The sequence below is a fragment of the Zophobas morio genome, unplaced genomic scaffold, assembly GCF_036711695.1.
Source record: "Zophobas morio isolate AGI-343-1 ecotype UQ-CSIRO unplaced genomic scaffold, CSIRO_AGI_Zmor_V1 ptg000033l, whole genome shotgun sequence".
NCBI classification, from domain to species: domain Eukaryota; kingdom Metazoa; phylum Arthropoda; class Insecta; order Coleoptera; family Tenebrionidae; genus Zophobas; species Zophobas morio.
This window is the reverse complement of record NW_026972138.1, coordinates 1,848,815-1,865,114: the sequence shown is the minus strand read 5'-3', so window position 1 is coordinate 1,865,114 and position 16,300 is coordinate 1,848,815. Positions and strand designations below refer to the sequence as shown.

The following is a 16,300-nucleotide window of genomic DNA, read 5'->3' as shown; positions in this document are numbered from 1 at the left end:
AGTCACCCTGTATATGCAAATCCAAAAAATATGAATGGAGTGATAGATCACAAGTACAGACTCATCATATTTTGTACATTTTAGATATGATTTATTCCACAAACTTTTGAGCTGACGTCATCAAGTTTTTGGAGGGGATAAGCAAATATTTTTTGACTAAAGATTTATGATGCTCTTTATAGCCTTAAAATATCTGCAACATTTCAAAGCATTCTGGTTATCAGATTAAAAATTAAATTTCAAAATGTTGTTTTATAATTTTGATTTTTTTTCCAAAAATCTGGACGTTTCGGGTGAAAAGTCGATTCAGAGTTGTAAACTACATGTGTAGGACTATGTTATTTTATACAATTGAAAACCCATTTACTATGTACAATTTTGAAGTGACGTCATCGCTTTAGTGGTGGGGATGATTAGACAAATTTTGGTTAGCGTTTTACCATCTATATGATATTCTTAATATAAGTACAAAATTTCACAACAATCGGTCGAGTACTTTCGGAGATTATCTGTCTAATAAAAATCCGGGACAACAGACGGACAGACGGACAGACGGACAGACGGACAGACGGACAGACGGACGGACAGGCGGACAGACGGACAGACGGACAGACAGACGGAAATGGGAGACCTATTTCTTCGTCTTCTAGGGGTCATGAAAGATCGAGAAAACGTAAAAGTAGAGAGTCGGCCGACGGACTCGATTACAATACTTCCTTTGCTTACGCTCGGGAAGTAATAATTGAAACAACGTGAATGATTAAGTCGGTCGCTTGAAAAATATGTGTTCGGGAAGAGGCGTAAACAGACGTCAGAGCAGCCCCACAAGTTCTGAATACGTGGGGACGATTATTTTCCGTGATTCACAGTGTCAGTGGAACAAATAACAAGACGTGTTTTTGACTTGCTGACGTGACACGTGAGACGAGTCGCTCAGTGATTGCAAATTATGTCTTGACCTTTGATACTATAAATGTTGGATCAATGTGGCACGGGATTCTGAAAACAATTACACATTCTCGTGTGTCAGACAGAACGTGTGTGGGTTCATGGCAAGAATCTAGTCTAGTTTTTTCTCTATACTTCACTGATTCAAGTCATTATCTACTTAACTCTGTAGGTAAGAGAAGGATAGCAGCTATATTTTGTAATTGTGTAATAAGTCTTTTTCGACAGTTGAACATTTTTATTAAAAGTACAAGAAAACACTTCAAAAGTGACGTTTCTGAAGAATTTTAAATGCCACACTTCCATCTGCCTACACATGTCATTGGCCAAACCCGCCGCCGCCGCCACTCCTGTTTACGGTATCGTTCCACCCGAACGCCCATTCTGGTTTGAAATTTAGTAAATTCGTTGTTTACGCACAGCCACATTAGATATAATTACAACTAAGAAAAGACACGACTTTGAGTCACTCCGGGAAATATTGACTCCACGCGAGCTCCAAATCCCCAATACGGAAACAATCCAAAATCGCTTTTGTTGACTCCAAACATTTACTGAAAAGCCTGCCGGCCCATCACAACTAATTCTCATCAAAGCACCCCAGAAACTACCTGTAAAATCAGTGGAATGGAAACCTCAACCAAGCTTCACTTTTCAAATAATGTTTACATCTGCATTACACTTTCAGGAATCCAGAACCGATTTGCTATTTTCCTATGGTATTTGGCGATCACTGTAAACAAGTCGAGATTGTGCCATTTTCTGCAATAATGAGATGTTCTCTTTGACGTTTTGTTGACACAATAAACCGATCGACAACACAAATGTTACATAAACGCGCCAAATAGCGAATATTTCGTGTACTGGCAAAACCGGGGATAAAGCTCCTCAGTATTTGCTTTTGATTTTCCGGCTTATTGGACACTTTAATGGGGGAGCACGTAAGTAATTAGACGAGGAGCAGTTCGTCGATTAGCGGCACGATAGAATTAGGAAAGTGGGTCATTTTCCAGTGAAAAATACGACTAATCGAAATTGGGACTTGATTACATATACTCTAGTCTAGACTTTCTTGATGGACGTTCACGGAAAAAGAGTCAAATATGTATATCATTTTTTCATTTCTAACAGTGTGAGTTCTCAAATCTTGTATCTCACTTGTCAACGTTGGTCAATGACACTACCTTAAAACCAAATAAAGCTAAAACAAAAAATTGGTCCAAGGTTACTTCGACAGAACTTACCTCGTTCTTGAAATACAGTTCAACAAACTCCGCTTAATTGAAAAGTTATAAAAAATTTAACCAAAAAAGTACAAACGGGAACGGTTAAATATCTTAGAAGCAATAGTATAAATCACTTGAACTTAGTACAGGGGTACTAGAATTTGTCTAATTAATATTTTAGTTTTTTTTTTTTTTTTAATATACAAAGAATTCTTTGAATAACACGATACTCAAAAACATGTTATTAATTTCTCGTAGAGACATAAGGATTTTGCAGTTCAGTTCCGCCTTCTTGGCTCACGATGAATAAAAAAATCATCACAATTGAGACAGGGTGGGTGGGCGGGGCTTATATTTTGCCTTTTTTTTCTTAACATACGTAGCCACCTTTTCACAACAAGAAACTTAGAACATGGTTAAAATGGTACATTTTTGCAAGGAAATATGGATTTTGCAATTATGAGGCGGAGCCTAATTGCAAAATCCATATTTCTTTATACAAAGATTCCATTTTCAACATGTTTTAAGTTTCATGTTGCGAAAAGAAGTCTACACCTATTAAAAAAAAAATAAAATGTCAGCCCGCCCACCCACCCTATCTCAATTGGAATGATTTTTTTTTTCGTCGTGAACCAAGAGGGTGGAGCTTAACTGCAAAATACTGATTTCTTTACAAGAAATTAAAAACATGTTTTTGAGTATCGTATTGTTCAAAAAATACTACGTATATTAAGAAAAAAAAACGCAAAATATTAACCCCGTCCACCCACCCCATCTCAATTGTGATGATTTTTTTATTCTTAGAAACTTAAAGCACATTTAAAATGGTAAATTTTTGTAAAGAAATATGGATTTTTCAATTAGGCTCCGCCCCGGAGTCTGCCAACGGATGAAAACTTCATTACTATTTAGTTCAGGGCAGATATGGGTGGGGCTAAATATTTGGCATTAATTTTTCTTAATATACGTATGTAGTATTCTTTGTATAACACGATTACTTAAGAACATATTTCACATGGTAATTTCTCGTATAAAAATAAGTATTTTACAAATAAGCTCTGCCTCTCGGCTTACGACGATTAATAAAAAATCATCACAATTGCGACAGGGTGGGTGGGCGGGGCTTATATTTTGCCCATTTTTTCTTAACATACATAGCCACCTTTTCACAACAAGAAACTTAGAACCTGGTTAAAATCGTACATTTTTGCAAGGAAATATGGATTTTGCAATTATGGGGCGGAGCCTAATGGCAAAATAGATATTTCCTTATACAAAATTTTCATTTTAAACATGTTTTAACTTTCGTGTTGTGAAAAGAAGTCTGCACTATTAAAACCAAAAGGCAAAATATAAACCCGCCCACCCACCCTATCTCCATTGTGATGGTTTTTTATTCCCCGTAAACCAAGAGCTTAACTGTAAAATACTGATTTCTATACAAAAAATTAAAAACATGTTTTTGAGTATCGTGTTGTTCAAAGAATACTATCCATATTAAGAAAAACTGGCAAAATATTAACCCCGCCCACCCACCCCATCTCAATTGTGATGATTTTTTTCATTCTTAGAAACCTAAAACCAGTTTAAAATGGTTAATTTTTGTAAGAAAAGATTGATTTTGCAATTAAGCTCCGCCCCTCGGTCTGCCAACGAATGAAAACTTTATTACTATTTAGATCAAAGCAGGTAGTTTTTTCTTAATATACTTAGTATTCTTTGAATAACACGATACTCAAAAACATCTGTTCCATGGTAGTTTCTTGTAGAGAAATAATGACTTTGCAATTAAATTCTGCGTTCTTGATTTTTAAAATTTTGGGAGTTTTAGATCTTACATTTTTCAACATTTTCATCTATTCGATGTTTTAAATTTTAGATTTTTAAAATTCTTTTTTTTCAACTTTTCATTTCTGGCTATATTTTCGTCAAATTTTTAAAGTAGTACTAAGATGAGATTGATTTTGGCAGATGACATACATTCCAAGAGAATTGAGCGCGGGTGGGCGGGGCTAGTATTTGATAAGATAAGACTGAATTTGGCACTTTTAACATTTTCGACCATTTTTTCAACTATTTTCAAGTATAATAAAAAAAGTTACAATTAGTGCTCTTTTTTATTTTTTCACATCCTAGATTCTGTTATTAGTTTCCACTCCCATTCGACAGAAGAACATAATTAGCCCCGCCCACCCACTCGGCCTTCTTTACACTGATTAATTTTATCCGATCTGAATAAAATCAATGTTTTTATATTGAACAGGAATAAAATTCGTCGTTAAAATGGAAATAGAGGGAGTGTTCGGGGCTAAGACTTGTTAAAATAAGACTGATTTTCGCAAATGACACATCCTATAAAACACTAGAGGGTGGGCGGGCGGGGATAGACTTGATATGATTAGACTCTTTTTGGCAAATAATATATCTTCCAAAAAAATACAGGGCGGGTGGGTGGGGAGAGTACTTGCTGCAATAAAACTGATTTTGGCAAATGATATATCCTGTAAGAAACTAGAGGGTGGGTGGGCGGGCCTAGTATTTGATAAGACAAGACTACTTTTGGCACTTTAGGCATGTTCGACTATTTTCAACCATTTTTGAAAATCAGCTACAATTTTATTGTAGATTTTGACATCCAAGAGTCATTTTCGTCTTCGATTCTTCGAAAATTTCTACCCTTCTTCCTCTTCCAGTAGCAAATAGTGTAACAAAAAATTTACGATTACTAGTTTCAAAGAATACTATGCATATTAAGAAAAAAAGATAAAATATTAACCCCGCCCACCCACCCCATCTCAATCGTGATGATTTTTTTAATTCTTAGAAACCTAAACCCAGTTTAAAATGGTTAATTTTTGTAAGAAAATATGGATTTTGCAATTAAGCTCCGCCCCTCGGTCTGCCAACGAATAAAAACTTCATTGCTTCTATATAGATCAGGACAGTTATGGGTGGCGCTTAATATTTGGGTTTAATTTTTTCTTAATATATACGTATATAGTGTTCTTTGAATAACACAATACACAAAAACATGTCTTACATGTTAATTTCTTGTAGAGAAATAATAAGGACTTTGCAGTTAAATCATGCTTATTCAGCTCTCGATGATTAAAAAAAAAATCATCACAATCGAGATAGGGTGGGTGGGCGGGGATTATATTGTGCCTTTTTTCTTAACATACATGGCCATATTTTCACAACAAGAAACTTAGCACATGGTTAAAATGGTACATGTTTGCAAGGAAATATAGATTTTGCATTTATGGAGCTGAGCTTAATTGCAAAATCGGTGTTTCCTTATACAAATTTTCCATTTTAAACACGTTTTAAGTTTCATGTTGTGAAAAGAGGTCTACACATTTTAAAACAAAAAGGCAAAGTATAAGCCCGCCCACCCACCCTATCTCAATTGTGATGATTTTTTTTATTCGTCGTGAACCAAGAGGGCGGAGTTTAACTGCAAAATATTTATTTCTTACAAGAAATTGAAAACATGTTTTTGAGTTTCGTGTTCAAAAATACTGTCCATATTAAGAAAAACTGGCAAAATATTAACCCCACCCACCCACCCCATCTCAATTGTGATGATCTTTTTTATTCTTAGAAACTTGAAACCAGTTCAAAATGGTACATTTTTGTAAGACAATATGGATTTTGCAATTAAGCTCTTGATTTTTAAAAATTTTGGAAGTTTTAAATCTTACATTTTTCAACATTTTCATCTATTCGATGTTTTAAATTTTTGGTTTTTGGATTTTTTAGAGTTTTAAAATTCTTTTTTTTTCAATTTTTCGTTTCTGATTATATTTCGTCAGATTTTTAAAGTAGTGCTAGGATGAGACTGGTTTTGGCAAATCAAATACCTTCCAAGAAAATAGAGGGCGGGTGGGCAGGGCTAGTTCTGATAAAGTAAGACTGATTTTGGCACTTTTGACATTTTCGACCATTTTTCATTTTCGGCTTCATTTCTTCGAAAATTCCTATCGTTTTTCCAAAATCACCAATTCAAAAACAGCTATTTTTAAAGTTCCGTCAAAATCACTCGGTATAAAATTTTTGTATGAAATCCCCAGAACATAGAGGGTAGGTGGGCGGGGCTAGTATTTGATAAGATAAAACTGAATTTGCACTTTTGACATTTTCGATAATTTTTTCAACTATTTTCAAGTATAACAAAAAAAGTTACAATTAGTGCTCTTTTTTTATTTTTTTCACATCCTAGATTCTATTATTAGTTTCCACTCCCATTCAACAGAAGAACATATTACCCCGCCCACCCACCTGGCCTTCTTTTCAGTGATTAATTTCATCCAATCTGAATAAAATCAATTTTGTTATTTGTATTGAACAGGAATAAAATTCGTCGTTAAAATGGAAAGAGAGGGAGTGGTCGGGGCTAAAACTTGTTAAAATAAGACTGATTTTCGCAAATGACAGATCCTATAAGACACTAGAGGGTGGATGGGCGGGGATAGACTTTATAAGATTATACTCTTTTTGGCAAATAACATATCTTCCAAAAAAATACAGGGTGGGTGGGCGGGCCTAGTATTTGGTAAGACAAGACTGATTTTGGCACTTTAGGCATATTCGACTATTTTCAACCATTCTTGAAAATAGGCTACATATTTTCTTGTAGATTTCGACATCCAGGAGTCATTTTCGCCTTCGATTCTTCGAAAATTTCTACCCTTCTTTCCCTTCCAGTAGCAAATAGTGTAACAAAAAATTTACGATTATTAGTTTGAAAGAATACTATGCATATTAAGAAAAAAAGATAAAATATTAAACCCGCCCACCCACCCCATCTCAATTGTGATGATTTTTTTCATTCTTAGAAACCTAAAACCAATTTAAAATGGTTAATTTTTGTAAGAAAAGATTGATTTTGCAATTAAGCTCCACCCCTCGGTCTGCCAACGAATAAAAACTTCATTGCTTCTATATAGATCAGGACAGATATGGGTGGGGCTTAATATTTGGCTTTAATTTTTTCTTAATATATACGTATGTAGTATTCTTTGAATAACACAATACACAAAATATGTCTTACATGTTAATTTCTTGTAGAGAAATAATAAGGACTTTGCAGTTAAATCCTGCTTATTCAGCTCTCGACGATTAAGAAAAATCATCACAATCGAGATAGGGTGGGTGGGCGGGGCTTATATTGTGCCTTTTTTCTTAATATACATGGCCATATTTTCACAATAAGAAACTTAGCACATGGTTAAAATGGTACATTTTTGCAAGGAAACAGATTTTGCATTTATGGAGCTGAGCTTAATTGCAAAATTGATGTTTCCTTATACAAATTTTCCATTTTAAATATGCTTAAAGTATCATATTGTGAAAAGAGGTCTACATATATTAAAACAAAAAGGCAAAATATAAGCCCGCCCACCCACCCTATCTCAATTGTGATGATTTTTTTTTATTCGTCGTGAACCAAGAGGGCGGAGCTTAACTGCAAAATACTTATTTCTTACAAGAAATTGAAAACATGTTTTTGAGTATTGTGTTGTTCAAAGAATACTATACATATTAACAAAAACTGGCAAAATATTGACCCCACCCACCCACCCCATCTCAATTGTGATGATCTTTTTTATTCTTAGAAACTTAAAACCAGTTTAAAATGGTACATTTTTGTAAGGAAATATGGATTTTGCAATTAGGCTCCGCCCCTCGGTCTGCCAACGAATGAAAACTTTATTAATATTTAGATCAAAGCAGGTATGGGTGGCGCTTAATATTTGCCTTTAGTTTTTTCTTAATATACTTAGTATTCTTTGAATAACACGATACTCAAAAACATCTCTTACATGGTAGTTTCTTGTGGAGAAATAATAAGGACTTTACAATTAAATTCCGCCCTCTTGATTTTTAAAAATTTTGGGAGTTTTAAATCTTACATTTTTCCACATTTTCATCTATTCGATGTTTTAAATTTTAGATTTTTGGATTTTTTAGGCTTTTAAAATTCTTTTTTTTCAATTTTTTATTTCTGGCTATATTCTCGTCAAATTTTTAAAGTAGTACTAGAATGAAACTGATTTTGGCAGATGACATACCTTCCAAGAGAATAGAGGGCGGGTGGGCGGGGCTAGTTCTGATAAGGTAAGACTGATTTTGGCACTTTTGACATTTTCAACCATTTTTCAACTAGAAGTCATTTTCGGCTTCATTTCTTCGAAAATTCCTATCGTTTTTCCAAACTTACCAAATCAAAAACCGCTATTTCTAAAGTTCCGTCAAAATCACTCGGTATAAAATTTTTGTATGAAATCCCCAGAACACAGAGGGTAGGTGGGCGGGGCTAGTATTTGATAAGATAAGACTGGATTTGCACTTTTGACATTTTCGACCATTTTTTCAACTATTTTCAAATAAAACAAAAAAAGTTACAATTAGTGCTCTTTTTTTTTCACATCTTAGATTCTATTATTAGTTTCCACTCCCATGTTCTTATATTGAACAGGAATAAAAATTCGTCGTCAAAATGGAAAGAGAGGGAGTTGTCGGGGCCAAAACTTGATAAAATAAAACTGATTTTCGCAAATGACATATCCTATGAGACACTAGAGGGTGGGTGGGCGGGGATAGACTTGATAAGATTAGACTCTTTTTGGCAAATAACATATTTTCCAAAAAAATACAGGGCGGGTGGGTGGGGCGAGTACTTGCTGCAATAAGACTGATTTTGGCAAATGATATATCCTGTAAGAAACTAGAGGGTGGGTGGGCGGGCCTAGTACTTGATAAGACAAGACTGATTTTGGCACTTTAGGCATATTCGACTATTTTCAACCATTTTTGAAAATAGGCTACATTTTTTCTTGTAGATTTCGACATCCAGGAGTCATTTTCGCCTTCGATTCTTCGAATTTCTACCCTTCTTCCCCTTCCAGTAGCAAATAGTGTAACAAAAAATTTACGATTACTAATTTGAAAGAATACTATGCATATTGAGAAAAAAAGATAAAATATTAACCCCGCCCACCCACCCGATCTCAATCGTGATGATTTTTTTAATTCTTAGAAACCTAAAACCAGTTTAAAATGGTTAATTTTTGTAAGAAAATATGGATTTTGCAATTAAGCTCCGCCCCTCGGTCTGCCAACGAATAAAAACTTCATTGCTTCTATATAGATCAGGACAGTTATGGGTGGGGCTTAATATTTGGGTTTAATTTTTTCTTAATATTCTGAGTATTCTTTGAACAACATGATACTCAAAAATGTGTTTTTTATTTCTTGTCAAGGAATAAGGATTTTGCAATTTAGCTTCGTCCCTCGGCTTACGACGAATAAAAAAAAATCATCACAATCGAGACAGGGTGGGTGGGTGGGTGGGGTTTATATTTTGCCCTATTTTTCTTAACATACATAGCCACCTTTTCACAACAGGAAACTTAGAACATGGTTAAAATTGTACATTTTTGCAAGGAGATATGGATTTTGCAATGATAGGGCAACCCTAATTGCAAAATCTAGATTTTCTTATACAATTTTTCCAATTTAAACATGTCTTAAATTTCATGTTGTAAAAAAAGTCTACACATATTAAAACAAAAAGGCAAAATATAAGCCCGCCCACCCGCCCTGTCTCAATTATGATGCTTTTTTTTATTCGCCGTGAACCAAGAGGGCGGAGTTTAACTGAAAAATACTTATTTTTTTTACAAGAAAAATGTTTTTGCGTATCGTGTTGTTCTTATATTAAGGAAAAAAGGCAAAATATTAACAAATGTTTCCCTTTTGTATAAAAATTAAAACATGAGAAGAAGAGGATTAAAAATTGAGCAGTCGAAAAGTTGAAAAATTTAAAATTGAAAAATCGGAAAACGAAAAAATCGAAAAATTGGAAATCAAAGAATTGCAAAATTATAAAATTAAAAACCGATTCTAGGGTCCTAGAATTTAAAAAATATTTATTGACACAATGCTAAAGTGTGTTAGTTTATTTTACATTTAAGTGAATTTTTTACTAAATGGGGCGTCGGAATGGAGCTCGAGGGGTACTTCGGGAAGCTATTTTGACGCGACTTGCTAAACTTAATCCAAATGCGAAAAAACTCCTCTCATATACAGGTAATAACCACTTTTCAATGTAACCAAATAAACCAAATGTAAATAAAATTTTGCTGAATGTTGAATGAATTTGCAACATTCTCCATATGAATAAATCGAGATAATTATATACATTCATGACAGTTTTGTAAATAACAATTTCCAACCGCAAATTAACATGTTTAACACCCAAAACATTGCATTCACTCCAATTATTTTAAACCTGCACGCCTACCTGCGACAACAATCCAAAAATAATTAATTTGCGTTTCCATTACGACCCCCCGGATGCACCCCACAATCCATTAACTTCCAGCACCGTTTTAATTTCTCCCAGGCCGCTCCATCAAAGATTTTATCGCTTATTCTTAAACTTCAAAGGGCCCCCATCACAATGAAACCCAGCACTCAATTTTCCCCCGCGACGCCTTCACTCGTCGCCAGAACGCAAAAATCGCGCAAAATAATCCGGGAAGTGACCGCGATTTTGCGGTCAGGTCCGGAATCGAGTGGCTTTTCGCCTTCCAGAGGGCACCACAGAGCGACAACCGCGAACACACGAGCTGCTCTAATTATGTTCGACGTTCGATTTTTGCAACCAGATCCTTACGCAAGAAAAGTAAAGTAAAAAATGCGGGAATTTGCATGCTTAACCGATCGGCTTTTGTGGGAGCTTTTTTGCCTTTCTGTGATGAGAGCGAATACAAAGAAAATGATCAAACGGTCGGAGACAATGCTAGAATAAATCTTTCTTTATCTGGGGATAATGCTTTCTTGGTAAATAATCAAATTTGTAGGAAACTAATTTAAGTTAGAATGGGGGCTGATTATGTTCGCACGGCCGAAGACAATCGCGAGGGTGAGGATTGTAAATTAAAAGAAAATGTTACTGTTCTATGTTTTAAACCCAGAACTAGTTGGTACTACTGAGAAACAACGTTTCCGTCTGTATGTCTGTCTGTCTGTCTGCCGTCTGTCCGGATTTTTATTAGACAGATAATCTCAAAAGCTACTGAACCAGTTATTAAATTTTATATGTGTATTAGGAATATCGTATAGATGATCAAAATTTGGCTAATCATCCCTACCCACAATTTGTTGACGTCATCTCCAAAATTTACAGTAGTAAATAAGATAAATTTTAAAACCACACATTCGAAATTCTGAGAAACCGAAAACTTGAAACTCGAATATTAAAAAATTGAACTGAAAAATAGAAAAATTAAAAAAACAAAAAATTATGAAACAAAAATATTGAAAATTGAAAAACTGAAAAATTAAAAAATGGAAAAATCCAAAAGTTGAAAAAAATTGAAAAATCGAAAAATCGAACAATTGCTAAATTAAAACTTGAAAAATCAAAAATTGAAAACATCGAAAAATTAAGAAAAGGGACCCTGAAAAAGCTAGGCAATATAAATCGAAAAATTTTAAAATCGAAAAATCGAAATACAGAGAAATCGAAAAATTCAAAGATGGAAATATTAGAATATCAAAAAATTGAGAAACCGGAAAATTGAAAAATTGAGAAATTGAAAAATCGAGAAAAATTAAGAAGACGAAAAATAAAATATCTAGAAATTGAAAAATCTAAAAATTTAAAAGACGAAAAATTATGAAATAAAAATATCCAGGAATTGAAAAAAGTGAAAAATTAAAAAATAAAAAAATGGAATATAAAAAAATTTAACTAAAAAATCGAAAAATTAAGAAAATCGAAAAACTGGAAAACTGAAACATTTGAAATTTTAAAATTGACAAATCCAAATATTGAAAAAATTGAAAAATCGTAAAAATCGAAATACTGAGAACCTAAAAATGGAAAAATTAGAACTGAAAAATCAGTAATTGAAAACATCGAAACACTGAAAAAGAAACATCGAAAAATCGAAAGATTATAAATCGAACAATTTAAAAATCTAAATATTGACACCGAAAAATTGAAAAATGGAGAAATTGAAATATCAAAAAATTGGAAAACCTGAAAATTGAAAAAATCGGGAAATTGAAAAATCGAATATCTAACTGAAAATCGAGGAATTAAGAAAACAAAAATAAAACAATTAGATATTGCAAAATCGAAAAATTAAACAAAGAAAAACTGTAAAATAAAAATATCGAAAAGTTGAAAATTAAAAATTGAAAGGTCAAAAATTGAAAGACCTAAATGTGAAAGCATTGAAAAATTGAAAAAAATAAACGTCGCAAAATCGAAACATAAATTAAAATACTGAGTCACCAAAAAATTAAACTGAATTTGAAAAATTAAGAAAATGAAAAATAAAGTATCTAAAACAACGAAAAATCGTGAAATAAAAATATCGAACAGCTGAAAAATTAATATAATGAAACAATACAAACAGAAAAATTTAAAAATCAAAAAGAAATCCTGAGGAAGTGAAAAACTGAAAAATACAGAAACTTGAACTGAAAAATCGAAGAATTGCTAAATTAAAACTTAAAAAATCCAAAATTGAACACTGAAAAATCTAAGCATTATAATTCGCAAAATTTTAAAATAAAAAAAATGAATTGGAATATCAAAAAAATGTGAAATTGAAATACTGCATTGTTGAAAATTTGAAAAATTAAGAAAACAAAATAAAATATCTAATATTGAAATATAGAAAAATTTTAAAAACGAAAAGTCTAATCATCGAAAAACTGAAAAATTAGAAAGTGAAAAATCAAAAACTAAAGTATGAAAAATTGAAAACATCCAAAAATTGAAAAAAGAAACATCGAAAAATCGAAACAATACAAATCGAAAAATTTTAAAATATAAAAAACCGAAACCCTGAGAAACCGAAAATTGAGAAATTGAAATATCAAAAAATTGAATAATTGAACTGAAAAATGGAAAAGTTAAGAAAACGAAAAATAAAATATCTGGAGAAATTTTAAATTGAAAAATTGTGAATTAAAAATATCGAAAAATTGGAAAATGGAGAAATTGAAACATCCAAAAATTGAAAAATGAAACAATGAAAAATCGAAACAATATAAATCGAAAAATTTAAAAATCAAAAAATCGAAATCCTGAGAAATCGAATACTGAAAAATAGAGAAATTGAAATATCAAAAAACTGAAAAATCAAAAAAATACGAAATTGAAAATTAAATACATATCTAGAAAAACGAAAAATTTTAACCACGAAAGACTGAACTAAAAACATCAAAACATTGAAAAATTAAAAACTGAAAAATCAAAAATTGAAAACATCCAAAAAAAGAAAAAAAAACATCACAAAATCAAAATATTTAAAATAATAAATTGAAATATTGAGAAACTGAAAAAATTGAAATATCTAACTGAAAAATCGAAAAATTAATAAAATAAAAAATAAAATATCTAAAAAACCAAAAATTTAAAGCACGAAAAACTGGAATAGGAATATCAAAAAATTGTAAAATTAAAAATTGAAAAACCAAAAATTGAAAACATCGCAAAATCGAAACATTTAAAATGAATGATAAATCGAAATACTGAGAAACTGAAAAAATTTAAAATGAAAAAATTTAAACATCTAACTCAAAAATCGAAAAATTAAGAAAATGAAAAATAAAATACATATCTATAAAAACGATAAATTTAAACTAGGAAAAATTGTGAAATAAAAATATGGAAAAGTTGAAAAATTAAAAATTGAAAAACGACAAATTGAAAACTTCCGAAAATTAAAAAAAAAAATATCGAAAAATCGAAACAATTTAAACAGAAAAATATAAAAATAAAAAAAATCCAAATACAGAAAATTCGAAAATTGAAAAATACAGAAATTAAAATATCAAAAAATTGAGAAATATAGAAATTGGAAAATTGGATACACGAAAAATTAAAAAATGATTTCTCATTTTTTAAATGTACAATCCCTAATGAAAAAAAAAATAAAAATTGAAAAATCGAAATATTGAAAAACCGAAAAATTGAAAAATGGAGAAATTGAAATAGGTACCAATAAATTGAACTCAAAAATCGAAATTAAGAAAACGGAAAATAAGACATCTAGATGTTGAAAAATCGAAACATTTTAAATACAAAAAATTATGAAACAAAAATATCGAAAAATTGAAAAACTGAAAAATTAAAAAATTACAAATTAAAAAATCCAGAAATTGAAAAAATTTTAAAATCGAGATACTGAGAAACCGAAAAATGGAAAAATTAAAACTGAAAAATCAGGAATTGAAAACATGGAAAAACTGAAAAAGAAACATCGAAAAATTGCAACATTGTAAATCGAAGAATTTAAAAATCTAAAGAATGACACCGAAAAAAAATTAAGAAACCTGAAAATTCAAAAAATTGAAAAATTAAAAAATTGAATAACAGAAAGTCGAGGAATTAAGAAAACAAAAATAAAACACCTATAGAAAAATCGAAAAATTCAAAAAAGGAAAATTGTAAAACCAAAATATGAAAAAATTGGAAAATTAACAGAAGATTAAAAATTGAAAAGAATTAAAAAATCAAAAAATGAATTAATCGAAAAATTAAAAAAAAAACACTGAAAAATCTAAGCTATATAGATAGAAAAATTTAAAAATCGAAAAATTGAAATACTGAGAAATCAAAAAATTGAAAAATGGAGAAATTTGAATTTTTTTATTGCAAAAACTGATGAATTGAAAAATCCAAAAATTAAGAAGACCTATAATAAAATATCTAATATTTAAATATCGAAACATTTTAAAACCTAAAAGTGTGAAATAAAAATATCGAAAAACTGCAAAATTAAAACTGAAAAATCAAAAACTGCAAACAATATAAATCGAAAAATTTTAAAATGAAAAAAATTTCAATCCTGAGAAATCGAATACTGAAAAACAGGGAAATTGAAATATCAAAAAACTGAGAAATAGAGACATTGAAAAATTTAACTGAAAAATCAAAAAATTAAAAAATTAAAAATTGAAAAACCAAAAATTGAAAACATTGCAAAATCGAAACATTTAAAATGAATGATAAATCGAAAAATTAAGAAAAGGAAAAGTAAAATATCTAGAAAAGCGAAAAATTTTAACTAGGAAAAATTGTAAAATAAAAATTGAAAAACGACAAATTGAAAACTTCCGAAAATTCAAAAAAGAAACATCGAAAAATCGAAACAATTTAAACAGAAAAATATAAAAATAACAAAAATCCAAATACTGAGAAACTGAAAATTAAAAATTGGATATACGAAAAATCGAATAACTGGAAATCAAGGAATTAAGAAAACAAAAATAAATCATCTAAAAATTGAAAAATCGAATAATTTTAAAAGGCAAAATTGTGAAATAAAAATATCGAAATTTGGAAAATTGAAAACTGAAAAGAATTCAAAAATCAAAAAATCGAAATACTGAGAAACCGATAAGTTGAAAAATCGAAAAATTGAATTATAGACAAATTGGAATATCAAAAAATTTAAAAATTGAAATATCGAAAAATTCTAAAAACGAAAACTGTGAAATAAAAATATCGAAAAACTAAAACATTAAAAATTGGAAAATCAAAAATTGAAACATCGAACTGAAAAATCAAAAATGAAACACCGAACTGAAAAATCAAAAAATTAACAAAATGAAAAATAAAATACTCCATCTAAAAAACGAAAAATTGTGAAATAGAAATATCGAAAAGATGAAAATTGAACATTGTTGATTAAAATTGAAAAATCAAAAACTGAAAACGTTGAAAAATTAAAAAAAAGCAGATCTAAAAAAATCGAAACAAAATACATGGAAAATTTGAAAAATGGAGAAATTGGAATACCAACAAATTGAATTGAAAAATCGAAAAATTTTAAATACAAAAAATTATGAAACACAAATATCGAAAAATTGGAAAATTAAAAGGAAAGTAAAAACTGAAAAGAATTGAAAAATCAAGCAATCGAAATACTGAGGAACCAAAAAATTTAAAAATCTAAAAATTGCAAATTAAAACTTAAAAAATAAAAAATTGAAAACATCGAAAAATAAAAAAAACACTGAAAAATCTAAGCAATATAAATAGAAAAATTTTTAATCTCCAAAATTGGAAATACTTAGAAATCAAAAAATTGAAA

The 16,300-nt window shown here is 30.4% G+C and overlaps 1 protein-coding gene across 3 annotated transcripts in view; it reads left to right on the top strand.

Annotated features, from left to right (window-relative positions):
• The window catches only part of LOC135139703 (adipokinetic hormone/corazonin-related peptide receptor variant I-like), a 243,025-nt gene that overhangs the window by 26,695 nt on the left and 200,030 nt on the right, over window positions 1–16,300 (top strand). The window contains exon 1 of one of the 3 annotated variants that reach the window (XM_064070007.1): window positions 1,828–1,889. The exons of the other annotated variants lie outside the window; for them this stretch is intronic. Within the exon in view, the coding sequence (XP_063926077.1) occupies window positions 1,878–1,889 (12 nt within the window). The 5' untranslated portion in view covers window positions 1,828–1,877. Of the gene's footprint in view, window positions 1–1,827; window positions 1,890–16,300 lie in introns of those variants that run through there. 3 annotated transcript variants of the gene reach the window in all.